Genomic DNA, 15,635 nt, shown 5'->3' on the forward strand with positions numbered 1-15,635 from the left:
ATCAGATTTTTTAAAAATATATTTCTATTGACTTCAGAGAGGAAGGAAGAGGGAGAGAGAGATAGAAACATCAATGATGAGAGTGAATCATTGATCGGCTGCCTCCTACTGGGGATTGAGCCCACAACCTGGGCATGTGCCCTTGACCAGAATCAAACCCAGGACCCTTCAGTCCACAGGTTGACACTTTATCCACTGAGCTAAACCAGATAGGGCACTAAGTCAGAATTCTTAATCATCTCCATTGAGTTGCTGTAACTAAAAAAACCAAATTTTTTTTAAGAAAGAAAGAGGATTAGACCAAGAAGCAGCAAATTCCCTCAATTCCTTACTTCCCAGTTTCTGGTTCCATTTGCTTATGGCCTAATCATTCTTGCACTGGGCTTTTTAAAGACAGTCCTATTTATACCTCCCCTGCTCCTCACTCCCCCACTCACACCCCCAAAATACCACAATGCTGCTGGTTTCTTTGCCTGATTTATACTTCTACTAAACCTTAAATGCCAGTTTCCTAATTTCCACTCCTGAAAACATTACTCTTGCAATAGAACATACATTCTTGAGACTCAGAAACAAGGTCAGGGACCAGGATATAAATTTGGGAGTTGGGCGTATAGATGGCATTTTAAGCTAAGAGAGTGAATAAGACAGTCTTGGACAAAGCGGGTAGAATGAGAAGGCAGTCCAACCCTCAACTTTCAGGTCCAGTGGAGGAGGATGCGACGTGAAAGAAGACTGAGAAGACAGGAGGAACTGTAAGAGTGTGGTGTCATGTCCGTCAAGAGAAGGATGTGTCAGGAAAAGATTAATCAAATACTGAGGAGAGTTTAAGTAAGAGGAGTAATGAAATACCGTTTTTGCATGAAGCCAACAGAGGCCACTGGATGAAAGAGAAGAAAACACTCTCTTGATACTGTAGCTGTATAGTAACTCTTCAATTAGGGTTCGTTTAGTTCTCCAATCTGTTCTTCTTTTTAATATCTGTTTTGGTTGTTCTATTCTAGGTCCTTTGTATTTATACGACTTGTTTCATCTGCTTATCAATTTCTACAAAAGAAGTTTGCTGAGATTTTGACTGGGATCAATTTAGGATGTCTGACCCATACACGGGGTGAATGTCTCCATTTATTTGGATACTAGAGGCCCGATGCACAAAATTCATGCAAGAGTAGGCCTTTCTTCCCCCAGCTGCTGGCACCGGCTTCCCTCCGGTACCCGGGACCCAGGCTTCCCTTGAAACGCTGGCTTCATCGGAAGGTCGTCCAGTCTAATTAGCCTATTACACTTTTATTATTATAGATTCTTTGACTTCTCCCAGAAATGTTGTATAGTTTTCAGTAAACAGGTCTTTCATTTCTTTTTGTTCAGATACATCCCTAAATATTTAATATTTTAATGCTATTATAAATGGAGTTTATATTTTCTGACTGACATTAATGCTGCTAATCTGTAACAAGATTCTCACACAGTTGTCCCCAGTATTTATATTTTAAATATATACTATGTATTTTAAATACATAAATTACTTTCCTTTTTTCTTCATTGTATTATATGTGAAAAATTATGCTGACTTTTTTGAAACTGTGGGTAATTATTTCATTTGTACATTTATATCATTTGTACATCTCACTTCAGAATCTTAAAGGAGCTTAGAAAATATTTAGCATAACAAAAGATTATAAAAATTGAAGAGGTTAAGAACTATTGCTCTGAGCCATTTAGTAAATAGTTTTCATGAAACTGAATGTTAAACATCATTTGGCAGGACACATTCTGATGCTATAAATTAACAAAAAGCTATCAAGGAACAAAGTTATATCTATGGCAGCTGCTAATGGCACCACTAAGAAAAATAAAACCAGCAACAAGAAATATAGAAGAAAATAGCTTAAGAAAATATACATGTTTTTGTGACCCAAGAAGGGAAAAATACAAAATTGGAACTCACCAATCTTGTGTTCTGCTCCTGGCTATACCACTACCTACTGTCTTTGTGAGTCAGAACAATGGACCTAAATTCCTTTATCTCTGGAATTCTGTAATTTTTAAATGACAGTTCAGGCTCAGATGATCCACTATCTTCTGCTTCACTACAGAAACCCATGACTCACACAAGTAGACAAGTAGAAGCCACAACTGGTTCATCAACTTACTTCTATGACCTGTTCTTTGCCCAGATTCCCTAGGTTTCTCAGCTCTGGCACTAAACAGCAGAGCAGCACTGGCGAGTTGTTTAACCCTTGTCTGTTCAGTTTTCTCATCAGTAAAGCAGAGATAATAATGGTACCTCTCTCAGAGTTGTGAGAACTAAAGGCGAAAACGCTTAGAACAGCTCACCTGAGAACCACCTGGAAAGTGTTACAAGTCACTTCCACTTGTAGTGTCCCATCCTTCTTCTTCCCTTGAAATTATATAACATTACAGACGAAAAATTACAGTCCACGAATCCCCGTCAATGAGCTGGAAAGGAAATATTCTGCTCCATTTAATTTTGAGTAATGAAAAGTGCAGCTTTGGATTTTGTACAAACAGATGATGGGTTTCATATAAATAACCAGGCAAACAGCCTTCTCCCATTAAACTACTACAAATGGGCAAGGTTTCGGAATATCTCCATTTCGCCTAAAGAATACTTTTCTGAAAATAAGTTATTTGGAACCACATTAAACTCCTGAGGTAAGAACATGTTTATTGTCCAAGAATTGCTTCTCTGAGACGTGTGCACAAAAGCGCTTACAGAACAGCCTGTGGTAACTGAGAAATAAAATAAATAGCTGGTCCTCGACCACCCGGGTGAGAACCAGGGGAACGCAACCTGCGTGAAATCCTGTCCATCTCTCAACGAAATTTATCCACTAGGTGAACCTCCCAAAGGTGCTGTAAGGAAGATGTTTCTGGGGGAGAAGAGAACATTTGCTAAACTGTGTTTGATTTCTTGTTTGATCTGGGCACAAGATACACAACGGGAGGCTAGATCAGTGGTTCTCACATTTTGCCCTTCATCTGAGGAACCTGATAAAATTCAGATTCTGTCCCCACCCCCCTCACCACCCCTACCCAAGATTCTGATTAGGAATATCCAGCTGTAGCATGGTTCTCAGATCCTTCTGATGCTTGTGGCTTCCAGAGAAAACAGACAAACCAAGACATCAGCATGTTATACCTGTGTGATGCCTTTAACCTACAAAGAGAAGGCTTTCCACACACTCACCTCCTGTTTCCAACAGAAGTCTACAGGCAGCCACAAAAGCCGATGCCATTTAGTCAAAAAAAAAAAAGTGTATTTTTTGGCTAAAGTACATTATCTGATGAAACACCTCAGAAAACAAAAGATTCAATACTCTTTAAGAGACAAAAAAATAAAGAACAGATTTTCAGAATTTCAAATTACTATAGTGAATATAACACTTCCTACTCCCAGAGTTTAAGAAAAGACACGGAGTCATGGTATAATTTAAACATGGGGATGAACTAATCCTTCTGTTCCCATCGCTACATGATGGCTTAGGCTAAAACAACACACAGACTGGAACTTGGCAAATGCCAATCTCTATCAAGCACAGGCTGACTCGGAGTTTACCTATAGCACAGAGTCAGCGCCGAGTCTAGGAGACTGGACTGAGGAAGACCTAGACCAGAATCCCATCCCACAGCCATGAGACAGAATTGAGGGGATTAGGTCCTGGGGTTTTATATTTTAACATGTTCCCCTAGTGATTCTTAAATACACTGAAGTTTCAGAATCTGGGGAACGGAGGACGGAGAGAAGTATTGGTAATGGAAGAATGAAGATGGCAGGATAGCACCTTTAGTATATTAGTAAGTGCTTTTCCTTGGACCGACTTATTTGTAAATCAAGACAACAATGCAATACCACTACCCAGCTATTAGAATGGCTAAAATCCAAAACAACGGACAGCTATCAAATGCTGATGAGAAAGCCAAGCAGCAGCATCGCTATAGAGATGCAAGATGGTCCAATCACGCTGACAGACAGCTGGTTTCTTACAGAGCTAAGCAGAGGCTTCGCATAGGATCCAGCAGCTGCACTCCTGGGTATTCGCCCAAAGGAGCGGAAAACTTACATCCACACAAAAACCTGCACATGGGTGTTTGCATTTAGAACAGCATTCCTCATAATTGCCCTGAACTGGAAGAAACCAAGAAGTCCTTTAATAATAAACTCTGGCACATCCATAACAATGAATATTAGAGAGTGATAAGAGAGAGAGAGAGAGAGAGAGAGAGACAGCAACAAGCCCTAGCTCAGTGATGGCGAACCTTTTGAGCTCAGCGTGTCAGCATTTTGAAAAACCCTAACTTAACTCTGGTGCCATATCACATATAGAAATTTTTTGAAATTTGCAACCATACTAAAACAAAGACTTATATTTTTGATATTTATTTTAATAAATATTTAAATGCCATTTAACAAAGAAAAATCAACCAAAAAAATGAGTTCACGTGTCATCACTGCCCTAGCTAGTGTGGCTCAGTTGGTTGGAGTGTCGTAACAGAACACTGAAAGGTGGTGGGTTCAATTGCTGGTCAGGGCACATCTAGGTTGTGGGTTCTATTCTCAGTCAGGGTACATGCCCAGGCTATGGGTACAATCCCTGGTCCAGGAGTGTATGGCAGGCAACTGATTGATGTTCCTCTCTCACATCGATGTTTCCCTCTCTCTCCCCTCCTCTCTCTCTCTCTAAGTCAATCAATCAACCATATTTTAAAAAGAGATTGGCAAACCATAAAAAGACATGAAGGAAGCTTAAATGCATTTTGCTAGGTTTGAAAAAGAGACGTACTGTAGAATTCCAACCACATGATGTTTTACAAAAGGCAAAACCATGCAGACAGTAACTGATCAGTGGTTTTCAGGGTCAGGAGGAGAGAGGGATAGGTACGTGGCGCACAGGGCATTTTGTTCAATGAATTATAAAGCAAGATGTTAGTAATATGAAAAACTGTGTGTGTCTGGGGAGGTATTATATGAAACTGTGTACTATCTACTCAATTACTCTGTAAATTTGTACTAAAATCTAAGGTCTATTATTTATTTTTTAAAATAATAAAATAAAGTCACAACCCAGTTACGGTGCAGCTTCAGTTGCCACACCTGATCATGCCCTGACAGCAGGCCAGAAAGGAAATAAGCAACCACGTGACCGAGACAAGAGACAAGGTGGAGTCCATGTGAAATGTCAGAGCGCGTCAGGTGGAGCAGACCTGCCGGTGGGGACCCCTGGGACCTGCGAGTCGAGGGCGCGCTGTGAGAGCAGCACCCTCAGTCGCCTCCACCTGGGAAGCAGCGGCCACATCCTAGCTCCCGCCACTCTCTGGGGAGTGGTCTGCTCTCACTGGTCTCGATCCTCAGGAAGACCACCGGCCAGGCCACCTCAAGGCCAATCAAGCCATGTCTCCTCCCGCACTCTCTGGCTTCCTGTCTCTGTGCTTCCCCCTTGGTCTACTCACAGAGCCCAGTGTACAGACAGAGTCCATCTGCGGGACCAGAACTGGTCAAGCTGGCCAACCAGTCCCACGGCTATTCCGTGTCTGGCCAGTCCGCCTGGGGCATGTGGACATCCTGTCCTCAGAAGACATACATAAGGCTCAGCACTCAAAAGCCACCTCCTGACAGGAAGCTTTCTGGGCTCTAAACCTCCACTCTTCTGCGAGGTCCCAAGAAGAGCACCAGGGCCTGCTTGTCCCTTTGTACCGCATCGGGGCACAGTGCCCAGTGCCAGGAAGGCCTTCTGTCATGAATGAAACAAAGGCCTGACACCAGCCTGTGAGCTCGAGGTGGACAACTTCTCAGATGCTGTGTGGCCTCCTCGGTGCTGGGACAGCAGGGGGGCTGAGCACCCACTGCTTTGCAGTCCATGGTTGCTTAATCTCTGTAACATCCTAGTTTGCAGTCATGGCCAATGCCCCCAAGCTCTGCCCGCCCTCGGCAGAGGGCCAGCCTGGCTCAGGGAGGGCCCTGCTGCTTATCAAGTCTGCGTGAGAGTCCCTGAGGGCCTTCACACCAGCCCCAAAGGAGACCTCAACCACCTAGCCATTCATGACTGGTTGAAACCTCTTCATATTTCGAAGCCCCAGCCCCCAGTATCTCAGAATATATTTGAAGGGCGGGCCTTTAAAAAGGCAATTAAAGTTAAATGAGGTCATTTAGGTGTGTCCATTCTAATCTGCCTGCTGTCCTTCTAAGATGAAATTAGGATACAGGGACAAAAACACTGAGTATGTGTGCACACAGAGAGAAAAAAAAAATGCACGTGAGGACAGCAAAAAGGGGACACCTGAAAGCCAAGCAGAGGGGGTTCCGAAGAAACCAACCCTGGCAATAACCCTGACCTTGGACCTCCAGCCTCCAGCAGGCTGAGAAAGGAAACTTCTGCTGTTTAAGTCACTCTGTCTGCAGTATGTGGTGATGGTAGTCCTAGCAAGAAGATGAACCTTCAAAACAAAACAATCTCACAAAAATAAAGATGATGATTATTCGCATTCCGAATCTGTATCATCCATCTACACCAGAATATATGAAACACCAGGAATTCAGACAATTTACATTACATACATTTTAAAAAATCAAATTATCACCCTTCTAAAAGGAGTCACATAAAAAATGTTCTTATATAAAGAACAAATTTATCTAATAATCCCTTTAGCATATAAACTGGCTTTTTTTTTTTTTTTTTTTTTTGCTTTTTTACCCTGAATAATTAACTGAAGGAGAAAACCTTGGTAACCAAGGATGGAAAGTGGAGACTGCACAGAGACTGGTAGGAAGGGAGGAGGTGCAAAAGGGCTGGCCAGGCTCCCACAGACAGCAACTGACATTCTGAAGAACTATGTCAGCTGTGGGGGTTGCCACTGAGAACTCTGGGTCTAAGCCCCAAGCTGGGCCCCCCAGCAGAGAGCACCAGAACTGAGAAAGGTGCCACATAACATCTGGCTATCAAAAGCTGCAGGGTTATTGTCTGTCAGGGATAGATGGCTGGATATGCAGTCACCCTCTCAAAGGGCCAACACACAAAATTTCGTGTGCAGACACACCTTGGGCTGTGACTGGAGATATGTGAACAGAAGCCAGGGTTGGGGCTCTAGGTTTAGATCTTGTAAGGTAGGCACCCCAGTTTCCTGTGCTGAGTCATTCCCTCACACTGCGGAGGTCATCTTTCCAGGCAGACCTTTGCTATCCAGGAGGTTTTTGCCTGGGAGGAAGACAGTTGACCCACCTTATTGGGAAACCTCTGGCTACACCTGTGGATGATTGCCTGAGGGAAGACTAAATCCAATCAGTCTGCAGGCAGAGGCAGATCTCTGGAGGCTTTGAGTCTTTACCAGATCTAATTAGTCAGAAACAGCTAACTGTCTTTCACTAGAGATTGGGAGGCATAGCAGATCTACCTATTACATAGTCACAAACCCAAACAGGCATCCAAAATGGCGAGACCAAAAAACAACCCCCAATGAAAGAACAAGATAATTCTCCAGAAGAAGAGATGAATGAAATGGAGATAAGAAGTTTATCTGACATAGTGTTCAGAATAATGATGGTAAAGATACTCAACAGCACAAGAAAACAAGTAACTATGAAAAAAAGAACAGTCAGAAATAAAGAATGACACAGCACTAAGAACACATTGGAAGGAATACATAGCAGATTAGGGGAAGCTGAGAATCAAATCAGTAAATTAGAAGACAAGGTTGAAAAACATCACTCAATCAGAGAACCAAAAAGAAAAAAAAAAAACTATCAAAAAACAGGAGAACAGCTTAAGGGAGCTGTGGGACAACATGAAACGTAACAATATTCTCATAATAGGTGTGACAGAAGAGGAAGAAAGTGAGCAAGGGATAGCGAACATGTTTGAAGAAATAATGGCAGAAAACTCCCTAACCTGGTGAAGGAAAAAGTCACCCAAGTTCGGGAAGCACAGAAATTCCCAAGCAAGAAGAACACAAACAGGCCCATGCCCAGACATATCATAATAAAAATGCCAAAAATTAAAGACAAAGAGAGAATCTTAAAGTCAGCAAGAGAAAAGCAATTTGTTTCCTACAAAGGAGCTCCCATAAGGCTGTCAGCTGATTTCTCATCAGAAACTCTATAGGCCAGAAGAGAATAGCAAGAAGTACTCAAGGTAATGAAAAGCAAGGATCTGAAACCAATATTACGATATCCAGCAAGGCTATCATTCAAAATAGGTGGTGAAATAAAGAGCCTTGCAGACCAAAAAAAAAAAAAAAGGCTAAAGGAGTTTATCACCACCAAGCCAGAATTGTAAGAAATGTTAAAGGGACTGCTGTAATGAGAATAGAGAGAAACCTTTAACTGGCTTTTTAAAAAGCAATGCTTTTATTGATTTTTAGAGATATAGATAGAAACACCAATGAGCAAGAAACATTGATTGACTGCCTCCTGCAAGGACCCAACGGGGGATGAGGCCGCAACCTGAAACTCTGGCACGTTCCCTGACTGGGAATCAAACTGTCTACCTCTTGGTGCATGGGTCGATTCTCTTGGTGCATGGCTAGATGCTCAACCACTTCACCACACAGGCTGGGCTTAACTGGCTTTTAAAAGTCCAAATTATAAAATAGCCTTTGATATAATATATCTACCACACAAAAAATAAGGAGTACAGTAACCTACCAGGTAAACTAGTGGTTTTCCAGCAGTGTTACCTGTACACACTCCACGGAGGCCCCTTTGGGATGTCGCAGGAGGTCTGAGAGAGGTCAACCAGGCATGTTCCACGCGGCATGAGGCCCAGGGTGCCTGACCAAACTAACCAGGGCAGCTCCCCCTTTACATGTTCTCACAGTGAGGTTCAATGTTAAGTTCTGTTTGATTAAAAGTTCCTCTGTTGTGTTGTTGTTGTTTTTTAATTATGAAAACCAGTGGACTAAGCCATTATTCCAGTTATTTCAAACTTAAAACTCAGGATAGTAAAGGGATCTGATCTATAATTATCATATACAGAGGACCTGGAATAACATGGTTTCATCCAATGTCATTTCATTTCATTATAACGTTGATGAGATGCCGTAGGAACACAACTGTTTCTATCAATTAGCCTGTGGTCAAACAAGCTTTATTATATTGTTTCGATTAAAGTCTCAGAACCGACTGACCATGGGAAGTGAGGACTGACACGGTACGTGGAGTAAATTACGATTATCTCCCTCTCTCAACAGAATATCTGAGAGGAGATCAGCACATGCTCACAATTTTACCTAACAAGAGTCAACACTGTCACAAGTAACCTGAAGAGGAGTTTTTCCAGATACTAGTCATCATGTAAAAATGTAACCCCTGGTAACAGCAAAGTTTCCATCAGCAACCTGAATGTTTTGCAGCCCACAGTTGCTTAATCCTTGTAACATTCCTGTTGGCTGCAAAGAAAAGATGTTTCTTCTCTAGAGCAGGAAAGTGAGGTGGAGAAGGTCAACAACAGGAGAGTGAATGTAGAAATCACGCTCAATGCTCTTCAGGCGATGCGACTAAGCAGCCCCGATTTGAGTCCCTAGTCCAGAGGTGGGGAACATCTGGCCCATGGGCTGTATGAGGCCCACAAAATCATTTGGTCTGGCCCTGCCAAGGCATTAGGGGTGAGTTAATTAAATGTTTGACCAAATATAGTAGGCCAGTGGTCAGCAAACTCATTAGTCAACAAAGCCAAATATCAACAGTACAACGATTGAAATTTCTTTTGAGAGCCAAATATTTTAAACTTGAACTATATAGGTAGGTTCATTGTCATTAATTAGGGTACTCCTAAGGCTTAGAAAGAGCCACACTCAAGGGGCCAAAGAGCCGCAAGTGGCTCGCGAGCCGCAGTTTGCCGACCACTGTAGTAGGCTAATTTCTAAGCTGATCATTTTGTATGGCCCGAAAATGATGTTATAAATATCCAAATGGCCCTTGGCAGGAAAAGGTCCTCCATCATTTACTTACTGATCTGGCATCTTGGCTGCTTAATAATCCTCTCAAAATTGTATCCTCTCCATAAAATGGGGGATAGCAACTGCCATGAAGTTTTTCAAATATTAAAGAAAACGTGTATGAAGACCCTCGCAATACTTTGCACATAACCGATGCTTTAACACGTGTCTTCCCACGCACACCCACCTACAATCTCTACAATAACCTTATAAGGTACAGAAAGGTCCTACAGTCCCCACTTTACAAATAAAGAAACTGAGGCGCAGAGAAGTTAAACAACTTGCTCAAGGTATCACAGGAGTAAAGCCCAAGAAATCTGGCAGCGGAGCCCATGCTCTTAACCACCATATGATTATTTTTTAATACAATACATTTTTTAAAAGCCCAGTAATTAGTTTTATTTAATATGTCAAGATCAATATTTATAATGGTTATTAATGTTTTCAACTATTTAGCAGTATTTTATTTATGCAGTATTTTAAGATTTTTATAAACAGATCACAAAAGGCAGAGGTAACATATTAAGAAAACAATCTTGAGGCATTTTTAGATGTGCTTCCAGTGACCGTTTTAGAAGATTAGAGAAACCCTATGTAGACTATGGGAATTAGTGCTGGTGAGCCTACATGATGTCATTATCAGGTCTAACGTTATTTAGCCACATGTGGGAGAAGAAATGAGGCCACTTTAGATTCTGTTGTTGTTCTGCTATTAATGCACTGTTTACATTAACAGTTATAAATGCATTTTAAAGGAAAAAAAATAACAGACTGACTTAATTCCAGAGAGAAAATATATGGAAACCATGATTTAAAACCAACATTAGAAGCAATGTAGGCCCAATACTGGCAAAGTGATCGTCAGCCCTGGGATTCTCCTCGCACTTCGGCTATATCACCATTTGGGAAAAGAGGAGGCAGTGAAAATAACCACATTAGTAACTAGAAAAGAAAACCCAGGTCTAACATCAGCTACATTTTTCTACCCCTGCACGCAGAATTCTGACGGTAAAGTCTATTGCCAGTACACGCTGTAAACCAAAATGTTACCGAAGAACCAAGAAAAACTGTTATTTCGCCTTTTCCACGCCCGATTCTCCACTGCCTACCTGAAACCCGTGCTTGCCTCTCCACCACGTGCTCAACACTTTCGGGGGCATGTCGATCACAGAAACGATGTCGCCCACCTAGGAGAACAAAACGTAAGGGAAATGCGTTCAGTCAAATTTTAAACCAACTGTTAGGTCTCGAATTTAACCTGAACTGGAACGCAAGGGTAAAAGTACTATCTTCCTCTCTGGCTAATTTTTCTGAAAAAAACATACTACCTCTTTCTGTAAAGAATTTAATAATAATTTTAACCATCTGTTAAGGAGAGGGCTACAAAAAGTAACGCAGCACGAAGACTGGGATCAGGCATCACCGGAGCAGTGACTGCAGGAAGCCAGCTTGATGGCGTAAGATTTTTGAAGACTTAGGCATCACCCCATCAGCTGTTACAATCCTCTCTTACTGCTGTTACTGAAAGTGACCAAATTCACTTATAAAAGGCAGAGATTCTCATAGTTAGAGCAACAGCAGCTTCTGTTAATACACAGTGAGTGAGCGCTTGCCACGTGCCAGGCACTGTGCTGAGCACTTGGCATTATCTTACTTAATCATCGAAGACAGGCTTAAGATGTGTACAATTCCTGGGTTATTCTTAGTAAAATTTGGAAAACTACACTTTTTTCCATAGAAGGTATAATAGCTTATTCCCTCACTCTAAAAAAAAACAACAAAAACAAAACTATTGTTTGCACAAACTTTTACAAAATCATTAATATAAAATGGCAATCATCATTTTTAATAACGTATTTAATGGAAGTTACATTCTTCGATCAAAGCAAGTGATGCTCTCTGTGACCGAGCAAAGTTAAGTACTGCACAGCAATGTTGCTAATGTGTCTCATGTTGCTTTAAGAATTTTTCTGTGTGTATCCACCATGAATATTTTAAGTCAGGGAAGAGTCACCTTTACAAAGCCACGTTTGCTAACAGACTCGGCATCTTTCAAGATCTACATTGCTCTGGGTCTACTCTAGAACCTAAAAATTAAGTTTGAGAACAGTTCAGATTCTATACAGTAAAAATGTATATTGACTTTCCTTAAACTGAATACTGTTAGCATTTTGGTTTTTCTCTCTCATCTGCCAATATTAAAGGAAGAAATTGCTTCCCCTCCTTTTGCATCTGAAAGCAGGAAATGTTCATTTCTCTTCTCACCTATCCATTAGCTCAGTCTTTGAACAAACAATGAGAAGAAAGAAGTATCACTGGGTATCATTTTTGAGCGACTGAAAACATAAAGTAAGAAAAAAAGACTGAGACCTGGCTTTCAAGAAGCTAACAGAGACCAACAGGAGAACAGTTAGGAGTGAATGGAATTGAGTGACACGTCGGTGATGAACCAGGCGAATGGTTCAGAATGGCATTCAATCCACACTTGGGGTGGAGATGTATTTGCATGGAGTAGGGGAAGGAGAGCAGGAATGACTGCCTAGAGAAATGGGAGACACTAAGGTTGAAATTTTCAAAGATGAATACAGTCATTTCAGTGAAAATAAATGGCATGCCAAGCGAAACGATAATGGGGTACCAAAAACCTGGTGCTTCTCATTAAAAAATGATTAACACGGTTAAGGATGAGGCCGAGCTAACCCAGAGCAGCAGCTTTAGGCGTTTACCTCTAAGGTCAGTTCATCAGGGGCCCGAGCAGTGTACCTCTTGATCACGTGGGCTGCACCGACAGCAGGCGTGTTGATGGACGATTCTTCATGGACTAGAAGGTGATTGCCCTTGTTATCAATCTACAACAAAAACAAGTGCTATGAGATGGTTAAAGACAGGAGATTTGCAAAAGTTTCTCTGACATTCCATTTGACTTAGGGAGACTATAACCCAAAGAATCTTTTAAAGAAAACGTATTATCATTTACTGAATACTTAATGCAGGATAGTCACTGTGCTATTCATATGACATTATGATTTAATTTAATCCTCATCACTCCAAAAGATACTAATCATCATTCTCCTTATTTAAAGACGAAGATGCTAAAGCTAAACAAGGTCATGTAATTTGCAACAGATTAAATCATTTGTCCAAGATCACACAGACAATAGTGAAAGAGCCAAGATCTCAATACAAGCTGACGTGACTCTAAGTTCTGCAATCTTTGTACTTTCCATCCTGCCTTCCAGTTTTCAATGGGAAAAGAATAATGTAACTTAAGAAAAAATATCTAACATATTTACTGGATATTGTATCACCCAAGACTTCTTTTTTTCTATTTTGTTTATTTATTCTGCTTTTTTATATTCTACATATAAGGGAATTCATGTATTTGTCTTTCTCTGCCTGAGTTATTTAACATACCATAATAATTCTAGGTTCATCCATGTTGTCACAAAGGGTAAGATTTTATTCTTTTTATGGCTCAGTAACATTCCACTGTGTACATACCATCTGTCTAGCGATGGATACTTAGGTTGCTTCCAGATCTTGGCTATTACAAATAATGCTGTAATGAACATGAGGTTGCATATATCTTTTCCAATTAGTGTTAGGAATTGCGAGGTCATATTTTATATTTAATTGCAAAGTCCTATTTTTAATTTTCCAAGGAACCTCCATACTGTTTTCCATAGTGGCTGCAACAATGTAAAATTCTATCAACAGTGCACAAGGGGTTCCCTTTTCTCAACGTCCTTGCCAACACTTGTTGTTTCTTGATTTATTTATGATAACCATTCTCACAGGTGTGAGGTGATATCTCATGGTTTTAATTTGCCACTTCCCTAATGATTAGGAATGTTGAGCATCTTTTCATACGTCTACTGGTCATTATCTGTCTTTAGAGAAATGTCTATTCAGGTCCTCTGCCCATTTTTTAATTAGAGTGGTTTTTTTTGTATGTGTTGTTTTCTTTGGGGGGGGGGGTAACTTGTAGAATTCCTGATATATTTTGGATCTAATGTGTTGTGTGGTAAGCAAATATAGTCTTGCCACTCAGTGGGTTGTCTTTTCACTTTGTTGATTACTTCCTTCCCTGTGCAAACTTTTTAGTTTGATATAGACCCATTTATTTTTTCTATCGTTTCCCTCACATACCCAAAAACATATTGCTAAGAGCAATGACAAAAATGTTTACTGCCTATGTTTTCTTCTATGAGTTTTATGGTTTTAGGTCTTACATTTAAGTATTTAATCCATTTGAGTTTATTCTTCCATATGGTGTAAGAAAGACGTCCTTTCCTTCCTTCCTTCCTCCCTCCCTCCCTCTCTCTCTCTCTTTTCTTCTTTCTTTCTTTCTTTCTTTCTTTTTCTCTCCATGTATCTATCCAGTTTTCCCTGTACCATTTATTGAAGAGACTGTCTTTACCCCATTGTATATTCTTGCCTCCTTTGTCATGGATTAGTTGACCACACAGACATGGGTTTATTTACAGGACCTCTATTTCATTCCACTGATCTATGTGTCTCTCTTTATACCAATAATAATGCCGTTTTTATTATGATGGCCTTGTAGTATAATTTGATGTCAGGTAGCGTATTACCTCCAACTTTGTTATTCTTTCTCAATGTTGCTTTCGCTATCCCAGGTCTTTCTGGTTCCATATAAGTTTTAGGATTATTTTTTCTAGTTCTATGGACAGTGCCATTGGTATTTCGAGAGGGATTGCCTTGAATCTATAGACTGCTTTGGGTAGTGTGGACATTTTAACAATGGTAATTCATCCTATCCATGAGCATAGTATGTGCTTCCAGTTATTTGCATCTTCTTGAATTTCTTTCTTCGATGTCTTAGGCCCTGATACCCTGGGCTAGGGAGTCCAGTGTAAGGCTGGGACCACTGCTCCTAGGGGGAGACCTGCACAGCTGAGATATCCCTCCCAGTTCTTAACTGCCACACCCAGGTGCGGACCTGCCTGTTCCACATCTCCACCCTTCCCACCAGTCCCAACATGGCTTCTTTTAGATATCCTTAGTTACAGAAATTCTTTCCAGCTAGTTTTTAAGTGGTTCTCAAGGATGGCTGTTCTAGAATTCAGCTGTCATTCTTGTGGCCATGTGAGAAGGTGAGCACAGAGTTTTCCAGAAGGCACTCGAGACTTCTTAAATCAGATCCTTTAAAAGGTTAGCTGTCGCTTGTTCATAAATAACTGGAAAATATTCTCAATTACTAAGTCAACTGAAAATATATACACACTTTTCTAAATGTATACATTAATATGTTAAGCACCAAAATAATATTAGAATTAGTTGCCTGGATTAGCAAAGAAAGATTCCAGATGAAAAATATTTAATGTGTCACATCTATATCCTTCTAGAAGATAGAACAGACACCATTTCTTTGATTCCTAAAATTTAAATAGCTATCAAAATTAAACTATTATTAAATTTCTTTAAGTAGATACTTTAAAAATAAACCTTAATAAGAGGTGAATTAGATAATACCTCCATCCAAGTAAGGGCAGGTCCACAGTTGATCTTGTTGCCAGCGATAGCTGAAAGCCGGGACAGGTAAGCCATAAGCATCTGAGTGACGGACTGAAAGGAAAGAGAAGATTCAGTGGTAACTCAGGTACTACTCTCTGTCAGAGGAACTGTTGCAAATTGGTTGTTCTGAGGGAAAAGGCAACTCT

General features: G+C 40.7%; 1 protein-coding gene across 1 annotated transcript in view; it reads right to left on the reverse strand.

Annotated features, from left to right (window-relative positions):
* ARHGAP32 (Rho GTPase activating protein 32) overlaps window positions 1–15,635 on the reverse strand; it is a 118,167-nt gene that overhangs the window by 43,307 nt on the left and 59,225 nt on the right. The window contains 3 exon segments of the mRNA XM_070400005.1: window positions 11,061–11,138; window positions 12,678–12,800; window positions 15,448–15,540. Of these exon segments, the coding sequence (XP_070256106.1) occupies window positions 11,061–11,138; window positions 12,678–12,800; window positions 15,448–15,540 (294 nt within the window).

Source organism: Myotis yumanensis, unplaced genomic scaffold, assembly GCF_028538775.1.
Source record: "Myotis yumanensis isolate MYYU_CA2020_CCGP unplaced genomic scaffold, mMyoYum1.0.hap1 SCAF_19, whole genome shotgun sequence".
Taxonomy (NCBI): Eukaryota; Metazoa; Chordata; class Mammalia; order Chiroptera; family Vespertilionidae; genus Myotis; species Myotis yumanensis.